Source organism: Typopeltis vanoorti, chromosome 22 (genome assembly GCF_054136105.1).
Source record: "Typopeltis vanoorti isolate ZY-2024b chromosome 22, IOZ_Tvanoo_1.0, whole genome shotgun sequence".
Classification (NCBI taxonomy): Eukaryota; Metazoa; Arthropoda; class Arachnida; order Uropygi; family Thelyphonidae; genus Typopeltis; species Typopeltis vanoorti.
This window is the reverse complement of record NC_143570.1, coordinates 21974509-21993474: the sequence shown is the minus strand read 5'-3', so window position 1 is coordinate 21993474 and position 18966 is coordinate 21974509. Positions and strand designations below refer to the sequence as shown.

Sequence of the window (18966 nt, the reverse complement as noted above, 5' to 3'; positions counted from 1 at the left end):
TTATATGGTCCAATTCCTTCATCAGTTCTTCCAATCTATCATCATCCCATAGAGATCTGCAGTTATATGGTCCTACTATTATCCTTCTATAATTGTGCACTGTAAGTAAACTCGTTGTAGCTAGTGGAGAGTGTAGCATATTTTTCAACCTAGACCCTCTGCCTAAGTCCAGGACGCATTCCTTTTTATGCTGGGTGACGGACGAGCCAGTGTGTAATTTTCCTACTTTATTCATCTTTTGCATTGTCCTCATGGGGAAGTATTTGGCCTTACAGCACCATGCTGGCCAGACGGGCTGGTGCCTCACAATAGTGCATAAGATGAAATGACACAGCAAAATAGGAAAGATTCACTCCTAGCCCTCGAATACTCTAATAGCATTGGGGTAAGGAGCCTTGCTTCTTTCTTCTCAGGAATGAAGAAGAGGAACCAGTCTACAGATAATATAACATATGTATATTACATGAAGTAGGGAATGGTCCAGCATCAGGTACCTCAGGTTTGCTATGCTCATACTCACTAAAGTGAGCCCCTGAGCCCAGTTTCGCAATTACTTGAGTATTAATGCTTTATGTTAAGTGTTTTTTGTGCTCTGAAGATGATGCTTTGAAATCCAGTGAGACAACAAACAAAGGTGAGATCATTTAGCCCTAACTTTTGAAGATTTTTTTTTTTTTAATGGGAGCCAAACTCCACCCCCTTAAGGCTATCAATGATTGTAAAAACACGAGTTCTGGAAGAAAAGTACTACCTGCCCATGCCAGAGATTGGCCAACTCTGGGATTGACTGAAGAAAGGCTTTAAAATAAGTTTATGTTTGTTGTGTTTATTTAATTAAACACAACTTTATGTTTGAAACATGGTGTTAGTAATGACTAATTCATGTACTTGAGCAGAAGTCCAGCAAATACTTACCATTATTATTAGCTTTGCCCTTATCTCCAAATTTTCCCAAAACGTTCCTATATGCCTGGTGGATTCATTTCCTACTCTGCTGTTCAGATCTCCAACAAGGACCACTTTTTCCATTTTCTCTGTGTTTGGCTGCCTACTCTAATGACAAAAAATTCTTCCACTTCTTCCTTAGAAGAACTGTCTGTGGAACCATAGGTACAAATCAATTTCATTGTCTGGTTCCCTATTTTGAAGTTTGTCCACATAACTCTACTTGAAACTGCCTTCCAATCAAGAAGTTATGTTTTGGTGTTGAATGCTATCGCTACTCCTTCCCTTCCTTGATCGTTACTGTCTGAATATAACATCCTGTACTTTAGTAGGATCTCACCTGATTTTGTATTATTCTTCCCAACAGCACTAATTATGTCCCCATGCTACATTTCCAGTTCTTCTGCAAGTGCAATTTTCTTTCCATTGATAATCCTTATGTTGATAGTTTTTATCTTCAGTTCCTCTGACATTCTTGTTTTTCTAGATGCTGAGTTAGAATTTGTTCCAATAACTGACTTTTCACTGTTCACCCTGGTTCCATGATGTAAACACCAGGGGCCTTGTTCAACTGGGCGAAACCCCAGCTGGCATGAACTCTCATCATGTTGTACCATCATATGCATTTAATTTAATATGCACATGATGGTTTAAGCAACATAATAACGCTGTGAATCAAGTGGCTGAGCTGCAAGGGACGAAGAAATGCATTGCCAATTTAGCCTTATGGGTACCAAACGAATTATCATTATGGGTGACTTTAATTTTCCAAACATTGATTAGGTAGAACAGAAATCTCATTATAAGAAAGAAGAGGAATTTATTGAATTGTTGCAAGACAACTTTCTCAAGCAGCATGTGAAAGAAGGAACTTGAGGGAAAAGAGCATTGGATTTGCTCATAGCATCAGAATATTTATCAAGAATATGGCTATTTTACCACCAACTGGTGACAGTGATCATGCTGTACTTTCTTGGGAAGTATCTAATTGTATTGATGCTCGGGTTAAAACAGGTTACATACTGAACTACAAAGCTGGAAATTATGATCGACTTGTTTTGTCAGATGTCATCACCTTCCAGGAGGTTGACTACCATGAGCTTCCACCACATATAGTTTGTGCTTCTCTTTTACATTCTTCATAGGAAAAAAAGGTCCAGTCCTTAATATTTCTCATCCAATCTGTTCTTTGACTTCTTCTTTTTCATTGTATCATTCCTTCTAGAAGTGTTTTTTGTAGGAATTCATGCCTTAATATGTAACCAAGGTAGCTGGTTTTCCTTTTCTTAATGGTTTTCAACAGATTCCTATCTTCTCCAATCATCTCTAATATTTCTAAATTAGTTTTTTTGGCAGTCCATGGGACTAAGAATTCTTCTGAGGAACCACATCTCAAAGGTTCTTAGTTTCTTTTTGCAATATTTTGATATTGTCCAGGTTTCTGCTCCATATAGCAGTGTTGACCATACGTAGCATTTGGACAGCCTAATTCTTGTTTTTGTGTGAATTTCCCTTGAGGTCAGAATGTTTTTCATGCTAATGAAGGTTGATCTAGCAATTTCTATTCTTCTTAATATTTCCTTATCACACTTTCCATTCTCTGTAATTAGTTGACCCCAAAATATATATAACTCTCTATGTGATCTAAAGTAGAGAGTTAGAATACTATCTTTGGTTCCATGGTATCAGTTACTGAATGGGAAAAGTTTCAGCAATGCATGGGAATCTTTGAAAAAGTGCTTAAATGAGGTTGTATCTGAATGTTTCCCTAATGTTTGAGGAATAAATAGGTTGGGAGTAAAATGGACATACAACCTTATTAAGCAAGAGATCCACAAGAATAACATGATGCGAAAAAATATCGTGAGAATAAAAATGAGAGGAATTATGAAATATATAAAGCTCAGGCCTGAAAAGTAACGAGTATTGTGAGGAAAGTTAAATTGGAGTATGAAAAGAAATTGGCCATGCAAGCAAAGGCAATCCAAAAGGATTTTATTGTTATGCCACAAGCAAAAGAAAGAATGAATGTGGAAGAATAACTTTATTGAATGCAGATGGTACTCGTTAATAATACCACATGAAAGGCTGTTGCATAAACTGGAGAATATGGGATTGGAATATAACCTCTTGACTTGGATCAGGGGATGGTTGACAGACAGATATCAAAGAATTATAAATGGTGAGTGTGAATCTGCCAGATTTAAGGTGACCAGTGGTGTTCAGTCCAGGGGTTAAGTCCTTGGGCCATTATTGTTCAATCTATACATTAATGACATCAGGCAAGATCTAACATCAGATTTGCAGCTGTTTGCCAATGATGCAAAGATAGGTATGGCAATCAGGGATGCTACTGATATCCAGCAATTACAAAATGATTTGAATAGGCTGGAAATTTGGGCAAATGAAAATGGCTATCAGTTTAATGTTAGTAAGTGTAAAATTATGCACTCTGGTGTGATCAGATTTCCAGCAGAATATTATATTAGCAGGATTATGCTACAAAGAAACTGAAGAGGCAAGGGATCTTGGAGTATTGGTGGATAGGAATTTAAAGTTCAAGGGTCGCATAGCAAACGTTGCAAATACAACTCAGAGGATAACTGCGATGTTGAAGCGAAATGGCCTTGACATCTAAGAATAAGGAAGTCATTATGCCTCTTTATAAGGCTTTGATAAGACCACACCTAAATTATTGTGCGCAGATTTGGTCTCCTGGATTCCAAGGGGATAAAGAAGCTGTGGAAAGGGTGCAAAGAAGAGTTACAGAGATTATATCTGGATTATGGGATTTAGATTATGAGGACAGATTGTGACTATGTGTACTGCAGACCCTGGTTAACAGGAGAAAGAAGAGTGGTATGATAGAGCTCTGTAAATTTTTGAATGGGTGTTATAGGATTTGAATGAGTGTTATATCATCTGATGAAATTTTTCTATATATGGAAGGAGGAGAGAGAGAGAATACGACATACATGGAAGTTAAGTTTGTTCACAGTCGAGAAAGGGCTAAGAGCTAGGTTTTTCTCCCAGAGAGCAGTGAGTGAGTAGAATAATTTTCCCTTAGGGGTAGTGAATGCATCTAGTGTGAATGAATTTAAGGGAAGGCATGATGGCTGGTTTGGGTGATTTATAGTCTCCCTTGATGAGTCCTTGACTCCCTGGAGGTCTCAGATAATAATAATAATGGCAGACAAAATTCAAAGTAAGGGTATTGTTATTCTGGTAAACAAGATGCAACAACCTACTACATTAGATACTAAGATTAAAATGATTAAATTTAGTGAAGGTGTATCAAACACTGAGATAGGGTGCATACTAAATTTATTGTATACTACTATTGTTACAGTTGTTAAAAACAAAGTTAAAGTTCTGAGCGAAGTAAAAAGTGCTATGCTAATTAATACTACAGCTATCTACAAGCATGACAATCTTACTGCCAAATTGGAAAACTTTTAATAATGGATTGATGGCAAAATCTCCTCTGTGTCAAAATGATGCCCTTTCAATTGTTCATTTTGGGGAACACGAAAGTTACAGGAACAGGTCAGGTGAATAGGAGAAATGACTTGTGTTTTAGGAAGTCAGGAACTGTTGAACAATGAGTGATGTGTGGGCAGGAAAGCTCACAGTGAAACTTGCTGTTGATAGTTTGACTGGGGGGGGGGGGGATTCCTTCTGGAAAATGACTAGCATGAGAAAAAAAAAACGTCATTAACCTTCCTACCGGCTAGGACGTCTATAGACGTCCAACTAAATCTGGATAAGATTCAGCCCACCTGTTGAAAGAACCTGGATAAGAAGTGCAATTTGACTGTCATGTCCATTAGAAAGTGTGATAATCCCTCACGCTGAAGAGAACGGTTAATCGGATTATCTCGCGTTCGTAGCTGCAGTTGCCTATAACAAGAAACGCACTTCCTTTTTCCATGCTGGATAACTGGATTTTAGTTATATAGGATAGAATAAAATAGAGAAATTATTTATATTTTTGTTTTCTCTTTTTATTCTACAATACAATTTTAATGTCTGGGCAAAATAAAGATCTTGCATAATTTCTTCACTTAAATATTGCCTTACCTTGGAGAACCAATTTAATTTTTTAATTTTTTTGCGCTAATTTTTTTCTAATCGCTTACTAGTCAAATGATTTTTCTTTGTTCTCGAAGAAATTAATTCACGATAATTATTTGAAATATTCTTTAATAAAAAAAAGAAAATAAAACCGGCTGCCGACGTTCCAGTTTATATTATTTTTATTTTTGCACAAAACCATCGAAAGCGAATAATACTTCACAGATTTTCTTTAGGACATGCTGGAGCAACTTTGCTTTATAGAGAATAACATGAAATTGTTTAATCATAACCCTAAATTTTTTCTTCATGTTGTATAGTAATTTATTGTTCTTTGTACACAATCTTGGTTTCCTTGTAGAATTGGTCATTACAAAATGAAATTAACAGTTATGATTAATATTTTCTGCATAATTCAGATATATTTTTAAAGTAAGTGATACATTTGCTTATTTTTATCATTCAAAATATGTAGATCAAATGTGAAATTTCACTTCCTTTCACAATAGAATTGAACTTTATTTCGCCTCTGATAGTTTAACCCCCCCCCGTTGTATCACTATCACACACCCGAAAACTGTTATGAAACATAGGTACAGTTTTTATTTAATTCGTTATTTTTCTCTAGTTAATTGTTCCACATAACTTTAATTTTTCGATACTGAAACTATGTGGTGATTATTATAAATTAGCAAATTATAAATCAGAAAATATACATATTATTTCCTCATTATTATAAATCAGGAAATTATGTGATATTCGGATATAGGTGAAATTAATATTTGAAAGCACTGTCATCCTTCAAATGCATTATCAGAATAAAGTGAAAAACCAAACAAGAAATTTCTGCCTGTAAAATATTCAGATATTGCTTGAGGCTCTTCAGTGTGCTGCATGTTCTATTGTTCTGTTTCTCACTGGGGGGTTAGTAATCTCCATTAGCTTTGAGCTGGGCAGAAAGGAACTACTGGGCAGAAAAGAATAATTAGTAAGTATATTCAAGACACAATTCATTTACAAGATGGCAAGCAGCAGCAGTAGCAGTGACACTCATGGTAAGAAAAGAAAACTTCGTGGGATGCAGAAAAGTTGGAGCCTTCGCCTTTCGAGCAGCTCTTGTTCTACTGATGAGGAGAGAAATCTTTCTAGCTCTGAAGATAGCGATTCTGCCTGTACTTTAGATATGTCTTCGTGCAGAAAATGGGTGATCGCCACTGAACGTACACCAGCTTGTCCACGGTATCCCTTCATAGGTAAGCCAGGAATTACTGAAGACTTTGACTCCAGTAATATTTTAAGTTCTTTCCGTCTATTTTTAGACGATGATATTCTTTCCTTCATAGTGGAACAGACTAACCTTTATGCTTGCCAACAACATCAGCAAGTTGAGTACAGTCCGCATTCTCGCAGTAAACTTTGGAGCCCAATAGATATCAACATGCTCCTTACATTTATAGCACTCTTGATTGTGCAAGGTATCGTGAAAAAGCCCGCTCTCGAAATGTATTGGTCTACAGACTGGATTCTGAACACGCCAATGTTTTGTGATGTTATGACTGAAAAACAGTTCAGTCTCATCATGAAGTATTTGCATTTTCAGAATAATGAGGAATACAATCAGGCAACACATCCTTGCCCAGTCCTCAACAAAATTTATGATTTTCTGATGAAAATCCGTCAGAAATGTAGATCACTCTACATTCCTGAGAGAGACTTGAGTATCGATGAAAGCCTTATGTCATTCAAAGGTAGACTGAAATGTAAGCAGTATATTCCCAAAAAGAAAGCGAAGTATGGAGTAAAATTTTTTATGCTTTGCGAATCCGAAAGTGGATATCTTTGGGATTTCAAACCTTATACGGGAAAGCAAACTGTAATCGAGCATGATAAATATTCGGATCTCCCCTTGTCGATGCGTGCAGTAATGCAGTGCAGTAATACTAGACCCTTTACTGGGGAAAGGTTACTGCATTACAATGGATAATTATTATATGTGTCCTGAACTCGCTGATTTGCTTTTACAGCATCGTACAGATAGTTATGGTACTGTAAATGCAAAAAGGCGAGATATGCCTCCAGATCTGGCTCCAGGAAAGCTATCGAAGGGGGAAATCCGAGCTTATCAGCGAGGGAAAGTCTTTGCACTACGTTGGAAAGACAAAAGAGATGTTTTTCTGCTGTCTTCCCTGCACAATCCATCAACGGAATCCGTGGAGAAGCATGGTTTGAAGAAAGAAAAACCTATTGCTGTGTGTGCATACAACGACACTATGGGTAGAGTCGACAGGTGCGATCAGCAGCTATCATTCTACTCTGTAATGAGGAAACAGCATAAAAAATATTACAAAAAAGTGTTTAGACATGTATTAGATTTTGTTATTTGGAACAGTTTCCTCCTGCACAAGAAAAAATGTTTGTCTACCATAACATATCTAGAATACAGAATAGAAATTGCGAAAGCATTGCTGCATGCACATGCGCCTTCTTCAGCAAGCAGAAAAACAGGAAATCCTGCCAGACATCTGAGGTTGAATGCTGCTAACTCCAACCATTATCCGGAAAATCTACCACCAACGGCTAATAAAAAAAAACCTGCACGCAAATGCTATGTATGTAATAAAAAAAATATCAGAAAGGAAACAAAAATCTGGTGCCCTGAGTGTAAAACTGCTTTGTGTGTTTACCCTTGCTTCAAGATGTTCCACACTGTTCAAGAATTTTAAATTCTGAACAGTATGAAATAAAGAATGTTTGTTTTCAAGGCCACCAAAACAGTCCTTTTCAGGACTACAAATATTGATAGAGGGATACCCGAATGTACTGTTTCTTTTTTCATCTTGAAGGCTAATTTTTAAGTTCTTTTTATGACACAGAATGATATTTTCGAAGGAATAAAATATAAGAGGAACTGGAAAGAGTATTCCAGGTAAAGTATTTCACCAAAACAATAAAAAATAATGAAATAAAATCTACCCTATATATATATATAGATAGATAGATAGATGTAATAACTTTTTTTTTTTTTTAAACTTGGGGATATTGTATATTAGGATAACCAAGTTATTTTATAAACTTGGTTATAAATTTCAAAATAACTGGAAAGGCGAGATATGCCTCCAGATCTGGCTTCAGGAAAGCTATCGAAGGGAGAAATCCGAGCTTAGCAGCGAGGGAAAGTCGTTATTTTATAAACTTGGTAAAAATAACCAAGTTTATAAAATAACTTGGTTATCCTAATATATATATATATATATATATATATATATATATAAATGATAAGCCTTTTTATGTCATGTTTTTCGAAACGTTTTGAAAGTCAGGGGCTACCGTGAGTGTCGAGTCTTCAAAATTCGAGTCATCAGAATTCAGGGGCGGGACCCCCTTTTGAGTTATCACAATTGAAGGAGAACTGGCCTACCATACCGGAACACAGGGGGGGTATAGCCCCCTAGTTAATAAATGAAATATATAAATAATAACGGGAACATTTTCACCTTGCCAACACTCAACATTGATGTGATATGGGTTCCAAATTTCTTGTTTGAGATATATATATATATATATATATATATATTACAAAGTTTTGTAATAAAAATTTCTGCTACAATGGAGTTTGGCAGAATCAACAATATTATTATTACCTTATTTCTGTTTCTCGTGTGGGAGAAAAACAGTAAAATGTCACTCTTATAATTATATGAGATGTTATAATGGCAAAAATAGTAAGAAAAAAGTCATTTGCACTTTCTCTTCAAAACACAAAGAAAGAACATTGTAAATTCAGCCAGTGGAAAATAAAATACTACATATTTTTCTTCTATTATCTGATTTTTTTTCTTGTAGTACAAAGAAGAAATCACTGCATAAACATGAAGTCTGTAGGAGGGAAAAAATCTGGAAATTGGTTACATTATAACGAATAGAGAAATCATGTCAGAAAAAATATTCACGTAAGATTCTAATCTCAGCAGACATAACATTTTCTTCTAGATTAGATATCTAAAGTAACTGAACCTTTGCTACTATTTTACACTAAAATGAATGGGTATGTTCCCCAAGTGATTTACGTTTGTAACAGTTGTCTTACGAACGATTTATGAAATAAATTATCTGAAATATCCGCAGATTGATTAGGTATATACCCCCCCCTCCCCCCCCCCAAAAAAGAAGATTATGAAACGCATATGCACCTTTTCTTTTAAAATAATTCAAATCCTCTTTTTCAAGATAATTGTATGAAATAATTTATAATTTTTTGATAATAAAAGTGAAATTGATTATTATAAATTAAGAAATTATTTCGGCATAAATAATGTATAAGCATGTAAACGAAATGTCAGCATTTCTGTTAGGATATCGGTAATCAACAATCGAAAAGAAAACAAGACATTCTTTGTGTATTCTGCACTACAGCTTGAGGCAATTTAGTGCGACTTTAGTGTTCTCCCCTTTCTTTCTCAATAGCACTGAGAGCAATAAGCCTTCAGCTTTTCCTCCAGCTAAGAGGATATATACCAAGTATTTATAAGACGTAGATTACTTCAGAAATAGCTTCCAGCAGCAGAAGTAATATTTAGATTTTTTTAAAGAAAAACAAACAAAAATAATACTACCGAACTTTCTTTTGTGTGGTATGCATATAAACAATTTTGCATGGTGAAAATATAGCATATTATTTCTAAAATTTCACATAATTTCAGCGGGCAGTAGAACAGCTGGTTTTACATTGCAAATAAATAGAACAGAATTAGAAGTTTCACAATACAATCTGATTGCCGTATATCTTTTGTCAAAATGGTAAAATGAAGTAATTGATTTTGAATGCTGTCTAGAAAAGCTTTCAAACCTGTGAGTTCTAGGAGAGGATAAGGAGGGGGGGGGGGAAGCATTAGAAAATCTTCAAAATGAAAAAGAATTTTGAATCATTCCGTATATGATATTTTTCCCATTATATTTTCAACATATCTACGAGGATGTGCACTAGATATTATCGTAATATGCATAATACAAATAAATAAATAAATAAATGACGAAGGCGAAGAATCACTGCTAAAATATCATTGGATATAAATTTTTGATACCAAAAAGACACACAATCGGAAACTGAGTAATGCAATGTAGCAATTTAACATTTTTTTTTTTGTCTTTATGAATAACAAAAAATCGTTTCTAAAACTGAAATGAGATGATCCATATAATGCTATTTCGCTAGAAACGAAAGAAAAGGGACATATTTATTTCAATAAATATTGTTTAAAATATAAATATTTGACATAATATTTTCAAAGCAAACATTTGAAAATTCTGAAATTCGAAAAAAAAATATTCAATTATTATACGTAAAGTGAAAGATCAATCAGTGCAACTCTTCCAGTTCACTGATTTGTAGAATTACCAAGTATTTATAAGACGTAGATTATTTCAGAAATAGCTTCCAGCGGCAGAAGAAGTAATATTTAGATTTTTTTAAAAGAAAAACAAACACAAATAATACTACTGAACTTTCTTTTGTGTGGTATGCATATAAACAATTTTGCATGGTGAAAATATAGCATATCATTTCTAAAATTTCACATAATTTCAGCGGGCAGTAGAACAGCTGGTTTTAGATTGCAAATAAATAGAACAGATTTAGAAGCTTCACGATACAATCTGATTGCCGTATATCTTTTGTCAAAATGGTAAAATTAAGTAATTGATTTTGAATGCTGTCTAGAAAAGCTTTCAAACCTGTATAGAAATTTAGAGTAGGTATGCAATTCAGTTCCAGGAGAGAATAAGGAGTGGGGGAAAGCATTAGAAAATCTTCAAAATGAGCAAAAATGTTGAATCATTCCGTATATGATATTTTTCACATTATATTTTCAACATATCTACGAAGTTATGCACTAGATATTATCGTAATATGCATAATACAAATAAATAAATAAATGACGAAGGGGAAGAATCACTGCTAAAATATCATTGGATATAAATTTTTGATACCAAAAAGACACAATCGGAAACCGAGTAAGGCAATTTAGCATTTTAACATTTTTTTTTATTTTGTCTTTATGAATAACAAAAAATCGTTTCTAAATCTGAAATGTGATGATCCATATAATGCTATTTCGCTAGAAACGAAAGAAAAAGGACATATTTATTTCAATAAATATTATTTAAAAATATAAATATTTGACATAATATTTTCAAAGCAAACATTTGAAAATTTTAAAATTCGAAAAAAAATTATTCAATTATTATACGTAAAGTGAAAGAACAATCAGTGCATCTCTTCCGGTGCACTGACTTGTAGAATAAAATAAACCAAATTCACTATCACTAAATAGATTCATTGCAAAAGCTGATCAGTGGGCATTTCAGGATTGATTTTTTTTTCGCATATGTGAAATTGGTTTCAATTTTTGGGAAGAGACACAATAAATCATTTTAGAGGCAAGAAAGGTCAACTAACTTAGGACAGTAAATGAAATTCTAAGCAACACAACAGACGTAAAGACAGGGGGAGGGGAGACAAAGGTCACTCAGCAACAGTTAATCCACTAATGCTATAGAATAGCCGTAACGAGATTAACGGCGGAGGAAGGTAATGGCATGATAAAAGGTAGAATGCCGACGAAGTTTTGATCCATGAAAAAAGCTAGGGAGAGTTGAATATTTAATCCACACCGGCCGGTTGGGAGGTTAACAGTGACAGACATTCATTTGTCATTGAACTGTTTATACCAGAAACAAGTTTTGCTTTGGTTCATAACCTTATCACCAAACACTTCCTTAATCATTCAGCAGGTTTCTGCATCCTTTTTTTTTTTTTTTTTTTTTTTTTTTTTTTTTTTTTTTTTAAGTTGAAGCAAAATTTTATACCAATTCTTTGTTCCTTAAAATCTGCCATTTCAGTTGAAGAAAACTGCAGAAACATGAAAACGTGCGTGATGTTACAAAACTGCATGTAATCCAAGAACACAGCCTCTCAGCTTGTTGGCTGTTAGCATACTGATTCACAAAGGTTACTGCTCATTCATTATAGCAGCAAAAGGCCCTACTACAACCAGTTTGCATGTGCTATTCAAATTCCCAGAACTTTTGGGTAGCACCTCATATATAACAGATATATAACATTTAATTCAAAAATAGCAAATTATTTAATAGTTTAAACATTAAAAGGAGAATTCAATGGCTTAATAGACAATAATGATATAAATGGAAAAACTTACCTGTATGATTAGATAACTGCACTGAGTTTATGGCATCAACTTCAAAGCCTAATATCTAACCAAAAAAAAAAAAAAAAGTCAGTACACATTCAAAATAATATTTCTATATAAGAGGTGTGACTGGCAAAAGAGTGACAAAATTATACTTCTCAAATGCAAAAATTAATGATGTTAAGAAGACTATCAGAGCACAAAAGGGTAAAGTGAAAGAGTTTATTGTTTTGGTTGGAACAAATGATTTGAAAGGAGAAAAGTATGGTATGAGGGAGAACATGAAAGAGTTAATGGAAGTAACAAAAGAAAAGAATTAGAGAGTTACGATAATGAATCTGTTGCCATGGTGTAACAGAGTTGAAGAGGGCCATAATAGTGAATGAGTCAATGCATAGGACATGTAGTAGGAATGGTGTGGAATTTGTGGATGTGTGGAGTGAGTTTGATGAACAAAAAAACTTGTACAAGAAGGATGGTTTGCATCTGAACGGATCTGGTGTTCAGAGTACAGGAAAAAAAAAAGTGTTGCTTCATGAAGTGAAGTGGATGTTCAAAATCAGAGAAACTACAGCTTTTAGGGGGAAAGTTGTTGAGTGGGTATACAGATATCAGTGAGGCAATTGAGTGTAAATGCCTAAGTTAGTACCACTGTAGCAAACCAGAATGGGATTTAATATAAAGTGTCAGGACAGAAATGGGCCTAAGAGGTTTAATGCACTTTATGTACACTAATGCCAGGAGCATTTGGAATAAGGGTAGAAGTTTTTGGCATTGATTACTTCATCCTAGCCAAATATTATTGGCATCAGTAGGATATGGATGATGGAAGATGATATAGTTGGTGGGATAGAATATGAAGGGTATAGTGTGTTCAAGGAGGATAGAGGAAAAGGAATGGGGAGGAGAGAAGTATTATTGATAATAGCCAATGAACTGCAATCAAACAGAGTAGAAGTTCAACTGCAAGCAATTGAAAATAGCACATTTGAGGCCATCTTGTGCGAGATTGTGTCCAGCAGAACAAAATATCTAGTTGGATGATTCCATAGACTGGGGGGGGGGGGAGTTGAAGGATGATGGGGACAGTATACATCATCGAATAAGCTCAATGAGTGAGTAATTTCAACTATGGGAACATGGAAGAAGGAGAGGACACATGACAGGAAGGAAATGAAATTTATGGAATACATCAGGCAGGGGTATGAGAGTGCTAGATCTAGTAACTGCATCAGAAAATTTATCCATAACCAATATGACCACATTGCCACCAATGTGTGAGGGTGGTCATATCATGACTTGTCATGCAATCGCATGTGAAGGGCTGGTTATTGATAGTGAATGGGAAGTAGTAAAGGAGTGTTTGAGGGAAAAAGAGTTTAGAATATTGTTTTACGTGCTGCCGGCCTGGTTGGCCGAGTGGTTAGTGTATCTGCTCTCCAGCCAAAAGGCTGTGGGTTTGAATCCCATCGTGGGCATGGATGTTTGTGATTGTCTGTGAAAGTACTAGTGTTGGTAGTCAGCAGTAGATGGCATTGGTATTAGATGATGAAGGTTGGTGGAGTCGTGAGATGAAGAGTTGTAGAGTAGATGCCCTCCCTCGATAAGTCTTTGGACTCCCTGGAGGTGTGATGTAATAATAATAATAATGTAATAATCTCCAAGAAGTCCAAAGACTCATCGAGGGAGGGCACCTACTCTACAACTCTGTCTCCACCACTCAATCCGCCAACTACAGGAAACCGCAACTACCATCATCTGCGCCAGCAACATCTACTGTCAACCACCACTAATATTTTCACAAAGACCATCACAAAAGTAACAGCAGACTGCATACCTAGAGTCAGGGGAATAAATTAAGTGGGAGTTAAATAGATGAATACCATCATTAAGCTGGAGCTACAAAAAAAAAAAAAAAAAAAACTTTGTGGAGGGAATTCATGGAGAAAAGTGACCAGAAGGTTAACCAGTGTGGTAAGAAAGGTAAAAGCAGAGTATGAAAGCAAATTAGCAGTGCAGTCCAAAGATAATCCCAAAGAGTTCTTTCAGTATGTTGCAAGTAAAAGAAGAATGTTTATGGCAGAATGATTTTAATGAATGCCGATGGTAGGGAGGTAACAATCAAGCGAATGAGTAGAATTACTAAGTGAACATTTTGCAAGAGTATATCAGGCAGAGATATTGCAGAAATGATACATAAAGATGCCAGGAAATTATATTCTTAGTTTTAACCCCCCACCCACCCAACTGGCTATGACGTCTAGAGATGTCCAGCTAAATCTGAATACAATTCTGTAACACCTGTTAAATAATATGTGTTACAGAATTGTAACACATGTTAAGTGCAATTTGGTCTCTCAGTAGGGAGGTTAATGCTTCACCCAAGGATGCAAAACAATGTTTTGCACATGAAATATATTCACATCTGAGCTTTTTGTATATATATATATATATATATATATAGGCTAATGACTTCATATCAATTGCTTTGGTATGTATCCCATAATGCAAAGCACACACGCTTTCAGACATATATAATGCTATGCATAATTGGAAGGACCACTACCCAGACAGGTTTCAACCTTTATCAACATCTCATTAGTGGCAGCCAGACCTAGAAGAGATATCAAAGTTGAAGTAAAGCAGAAGTCATATATTTCTCATATACAAGTAGCCAAAAGGTGCTAGAGCTTATTAATAAAAACCTCTAGATTAGAGAAAGATGTTGAAAGTTTTTTACCTTGGTTCTATTATACACTGAAGATGCCAAGAAATTATATTCTTGGTTTTAATCCTTTACCCAAGGAAGCAAAACAGTGTTTTGCGTGAGAAATATATTCACATCTAAGATACTTGTATATAGAGGCTAATGACTTCACATCAATTACCTTGGTATGTATCCCATAATGCAAAGCACAAATCCTTTTGGACATGTATAATGGAAAGAACAACTACCCAGACTGATTTCTACCTTTAGGTAAGGTCTCATCAATGGGAGCCAGACCCAAAGTCATTAGCCTCTATATTTTTTTTTCTTTTTGTAATTGTGCTATCAATGCACAAATGCATGTTTAGTTTATAGGATCATGTTATTTGCTCCACTCAGCCAGCAACTTATAGAACACACATAATAATTACAACTGTTAATTATTAACAGTTGGCATGTAATTGAAACTAGTTTCTAAGGAAGATTTATTTAATCAGTGATGCTATCATTGTTAATGGGGTAGTGAAGCAGCTTTGTGAAGGGGTAAGCCTCTCTCAAGCTTTCTCCCTTTCTATAATAGCATGGCAACTGAGTTGAATTAAGGACAACCTCTAAGAAAAGATCAAGATTACTGAGAAAGGTTATCAGGTTCTTGGGTTGGTAGATATACAATCTGCATGAGGTTATTGCAATTACTTCCACATCTCATTGAGCTCGATCGGTACTATTGGAAAATGGGAACCAGCTGAATTCAGACATTAAAGCTGGATTGCAAAAAAATTGAGCTTCAGGAAAAAGAAGATGAAGAAATCAGAGTGGTTTTCGGAATTTAAAAGGTAGTAAATATAGCAGAGAAATGTAACTGAATGCAGCAAGGAAATCTTAAGCCAGGAGGTCAAAAGCAAAAGATTCTAAAAATTTTAAATTCTATATGTTTGCCTCCCTTATCACAAAAAAACATGCAGGATGTAATTTGAACATAGGAAGTGGACTGTGGTGGTTGTAACTGCAAATGCTTTTCTCAAGAAGAGATCTGGACTAGATGTCCAGAAACAATAATGTATATTAATTTGGCTTTTATGCCATGGATGTTGGTATAATGAACGTGAAAGTGATTTTTTTTTTTTACTGTAGGGATTCTGATGTTTTATTTTGTCTGATTTGTCATTTTCGTTGAAATTGTTTTCTGAGGGAAGTTATTTTAATCACAGTGATGCTATCATTATTGTTAGGATGGTAAAGCAGCTTTCTGAAAGACTAAGCCTCCCTCAAGTAATTCACTTTCTTTCTATAATAACACAGCAATTGAGCTAAATTAAAAAAGACTTTATATTAGTGGATTTCACAAATTACAAGGCTAACAGACATGTCTAAGAGCAGTATATGGTTGAGAGGAATTGAGAAGGCAGGTAAAGAATGATGTGCCACAGGGTCATGTATTTAAATTGCTGTTATTTAATTTATAAAAAAAAAAAAAAAAAAATCAGCTAACGCCTTTTTTATTCCCGTATATACGGGAGTTCCTGCTGAGGAGCAGGAATATCCAGGATTTTTATTTTTAATAACTCTTACTCAAGAAAGGTTGTGAACCTATTATACATTTTTATTTTAATACTATGAATGGCTAAAAGTCGGATAGTTATTATTATTATGATTCAGGCCTTCGTGAAATCACACCCTTTTGGATGTATATAATGCTCTTAGTAAGGGAATACCGTGAGTAGACATAAATACAAAATTAATGACGGAAAATCTCACATAAAAGATTTTTTTAATAGTATAATTTTCGCCTGTGTGTCACAGGCATCTTCAATACATGTTAAGCTGAAATTAAACAATAACTGACAATTCTAAAAAGCGCCACCTAATTGTATTTGTAGTTTGTATATAATGCTATGCATTGTGGAAGAGACTACCCTTGGAACTTCTTTGGGAGATGGACCGAGTCCTTGACTCTTTATCCCTCATCTGATTTTAGCTTGTGTATGAGAGGATTATTGTGGGTAAATTACCTGCTCGTTGTGAGCATTGTAAGCAGTATTAGCTTTCTCTTGCAATGGAGGATTTGGGTGTTTTATGTTTGAAATGATCTGAGAGTTTAAAATCCACTGCCTGTTGAATTAGCTGATTTGGATGATTATCTGTGACTGCGAATAATTTTTCTGCAATGCCTATCATGTAGGTCTTGATATCTGGAAGGTTGACTTCTTGGTGTAACCGGAGATTTCTCACGAACCAAGGGGCATTAAATGCCATTCTTAGGCATTTGTTCTGGATCATTTGTAATCTGTTGATGTTGCTTTTAGCTGTATGTCCCTATGTTGGTGATGCATAAGTGAGTTGTAGTTTTATCACAACTGATCAGACCAGTTTTGACCTTTATATATGTTCAAAAAGGCGTGTACTTTTGCATTATGGGATACTAATGCAATTGATGTGAAGTTATTAGTCTCTATATACAAGTAGCCCACTTCACGTGCAACCTTTGTTTGCTTACACTTGGACAATAGATTAACCCTTTCTGACCTGAATTTTTTTTTTCCAAGTGAAAAAAAATGTTTCTTTTTATTTATTTTGTCTTTAGGTCAAAAAAAAGCAAGAGTATCAAGTATTTTGATGAAAAATAATTTCAGGATAGGAATTCTGACCGACTGATTCCATATGGAATCATTATATTCTGGCAGCAAATATTCAACTTCTGAGCTTATATATACTCTATAATCCAATATATGCAGATCATTCTACTAAGTCATGAAAATCGATATTGGTAAGATTTATACGTATAATGCATACCTGTTATTATATTAAAGAAATGGAACTACGACGCACGATACCAATTGGAATCATTCGCCACGTAATATGGGCTACAAAAGCCAAGACAGTGATTCCAATTGGAATCACTATGGCAGAAAGGGCTAAACAAAGAATATAATATCTTGGCATCTTTAATTTAAATATTCTACTTTTGCCATACACAATGGACAAGGAGAAAACAACAGGTTCTTCCTGGAAGCTGAGTAAGAATGGGATTAGCAATGATGTGATGGCCTTCTATTGTGCTTGGAGAACAGAAAATGAGTGGAATGTGATAGGATTTTTTTCAATATATGACAGGAGGAGGAGAGAAAGAGAGTGAAGAAGTTGGGTGTGAGTTCGATAAGCGAGGATGTAAAGACCAGATCGTTTGTTCGCAGATCGATGAATGTAATGGGTTGCCGAAGGACAGTGGTTGGTACACAGTGCGTGTGTATCATGAAAGGTATGATTGGCTCTACAGAGAATTATTGCATAATATATATTTGCGATTGGAATATCTAGAAGCAAATTTTACCTTTCTACATTTAATAATAAGCAATATTCTTCGTTATAATATTTTACCCTCTGAACACATTGTGATTATGTTATTATAACGGACTTCTGCTTCAGGAAATTTATAGGTAAGCAAATATTTTAGAATATTTTACCTGCAATGGAAAGCAAGCACTTTTATTACCAACGTAACCAGACACTACATGACTTTGGATGGATAGCACTCGAAAATTCTCTTTAGCCATTAAATTTTGGAATAATTAACAATAAATAAAAAACTAATAGCTATTTACATTAGATACCTGTCCCTACACCCAACAACCGCACATGTGTCAAAATCAGATGATAAAGAGCGCCCTCATCGAAAGATATCAAAAATATTCACAACATATACTGTATATGAAGGGAATTTTTGGTCCCTCGTTATTCATGTTTAAATCAATGACGTCTGGAAGGACATAACAAAATGCATACAGCTATTTGCTGATGATGCAAAGATAGACAGGATAATCAAGAATGCGACTGACATTCAGCATTTGCAGCATAATTTGAATAAGCTGGTTCTGTGGGCACGTGTGAAAATAACTGTAAGTTCAATATTGTTAAATATAACCTGATTTGGTGTTATGAGATATCCAAAGGGCATCCGTGAAAAATGGATGGTCTTTGAATATCTAGCTCCATCCAGTTTCTCTAGAAATCGAGAAACTGCAGACAGAGAACTAG

General features: G+C 35.0%; 1 protein-coding gene across 1 annotated transcript in view; it reads right to left on the bottom strand.

The window, feature by feature from the left end:
- Positions 1–18539, bottom strand: part of Pdxk (pyridoxal kinase) — a 185010-nt gene extending 166471 nt beyond the window's left edge. The window contains exons 1-2 of the mRNA XM_090411801.1: positions 18396–18539; positions 12234–12288 (exon numbers count right to left, since the gene is read on the bottom strand). Coding sequence (XP_090267927.1) covers positions 12234–12288; positions 18396–18485 — 145 coding nt within the window. The 5' untranslated portion in view covers positions 18486–18539. The remainder of the gene's footprint in view (positions 1–12233; positions 12289–18395) is intronic.
- Positions 18540–18966: the final 427 nt, after the last annotated feature.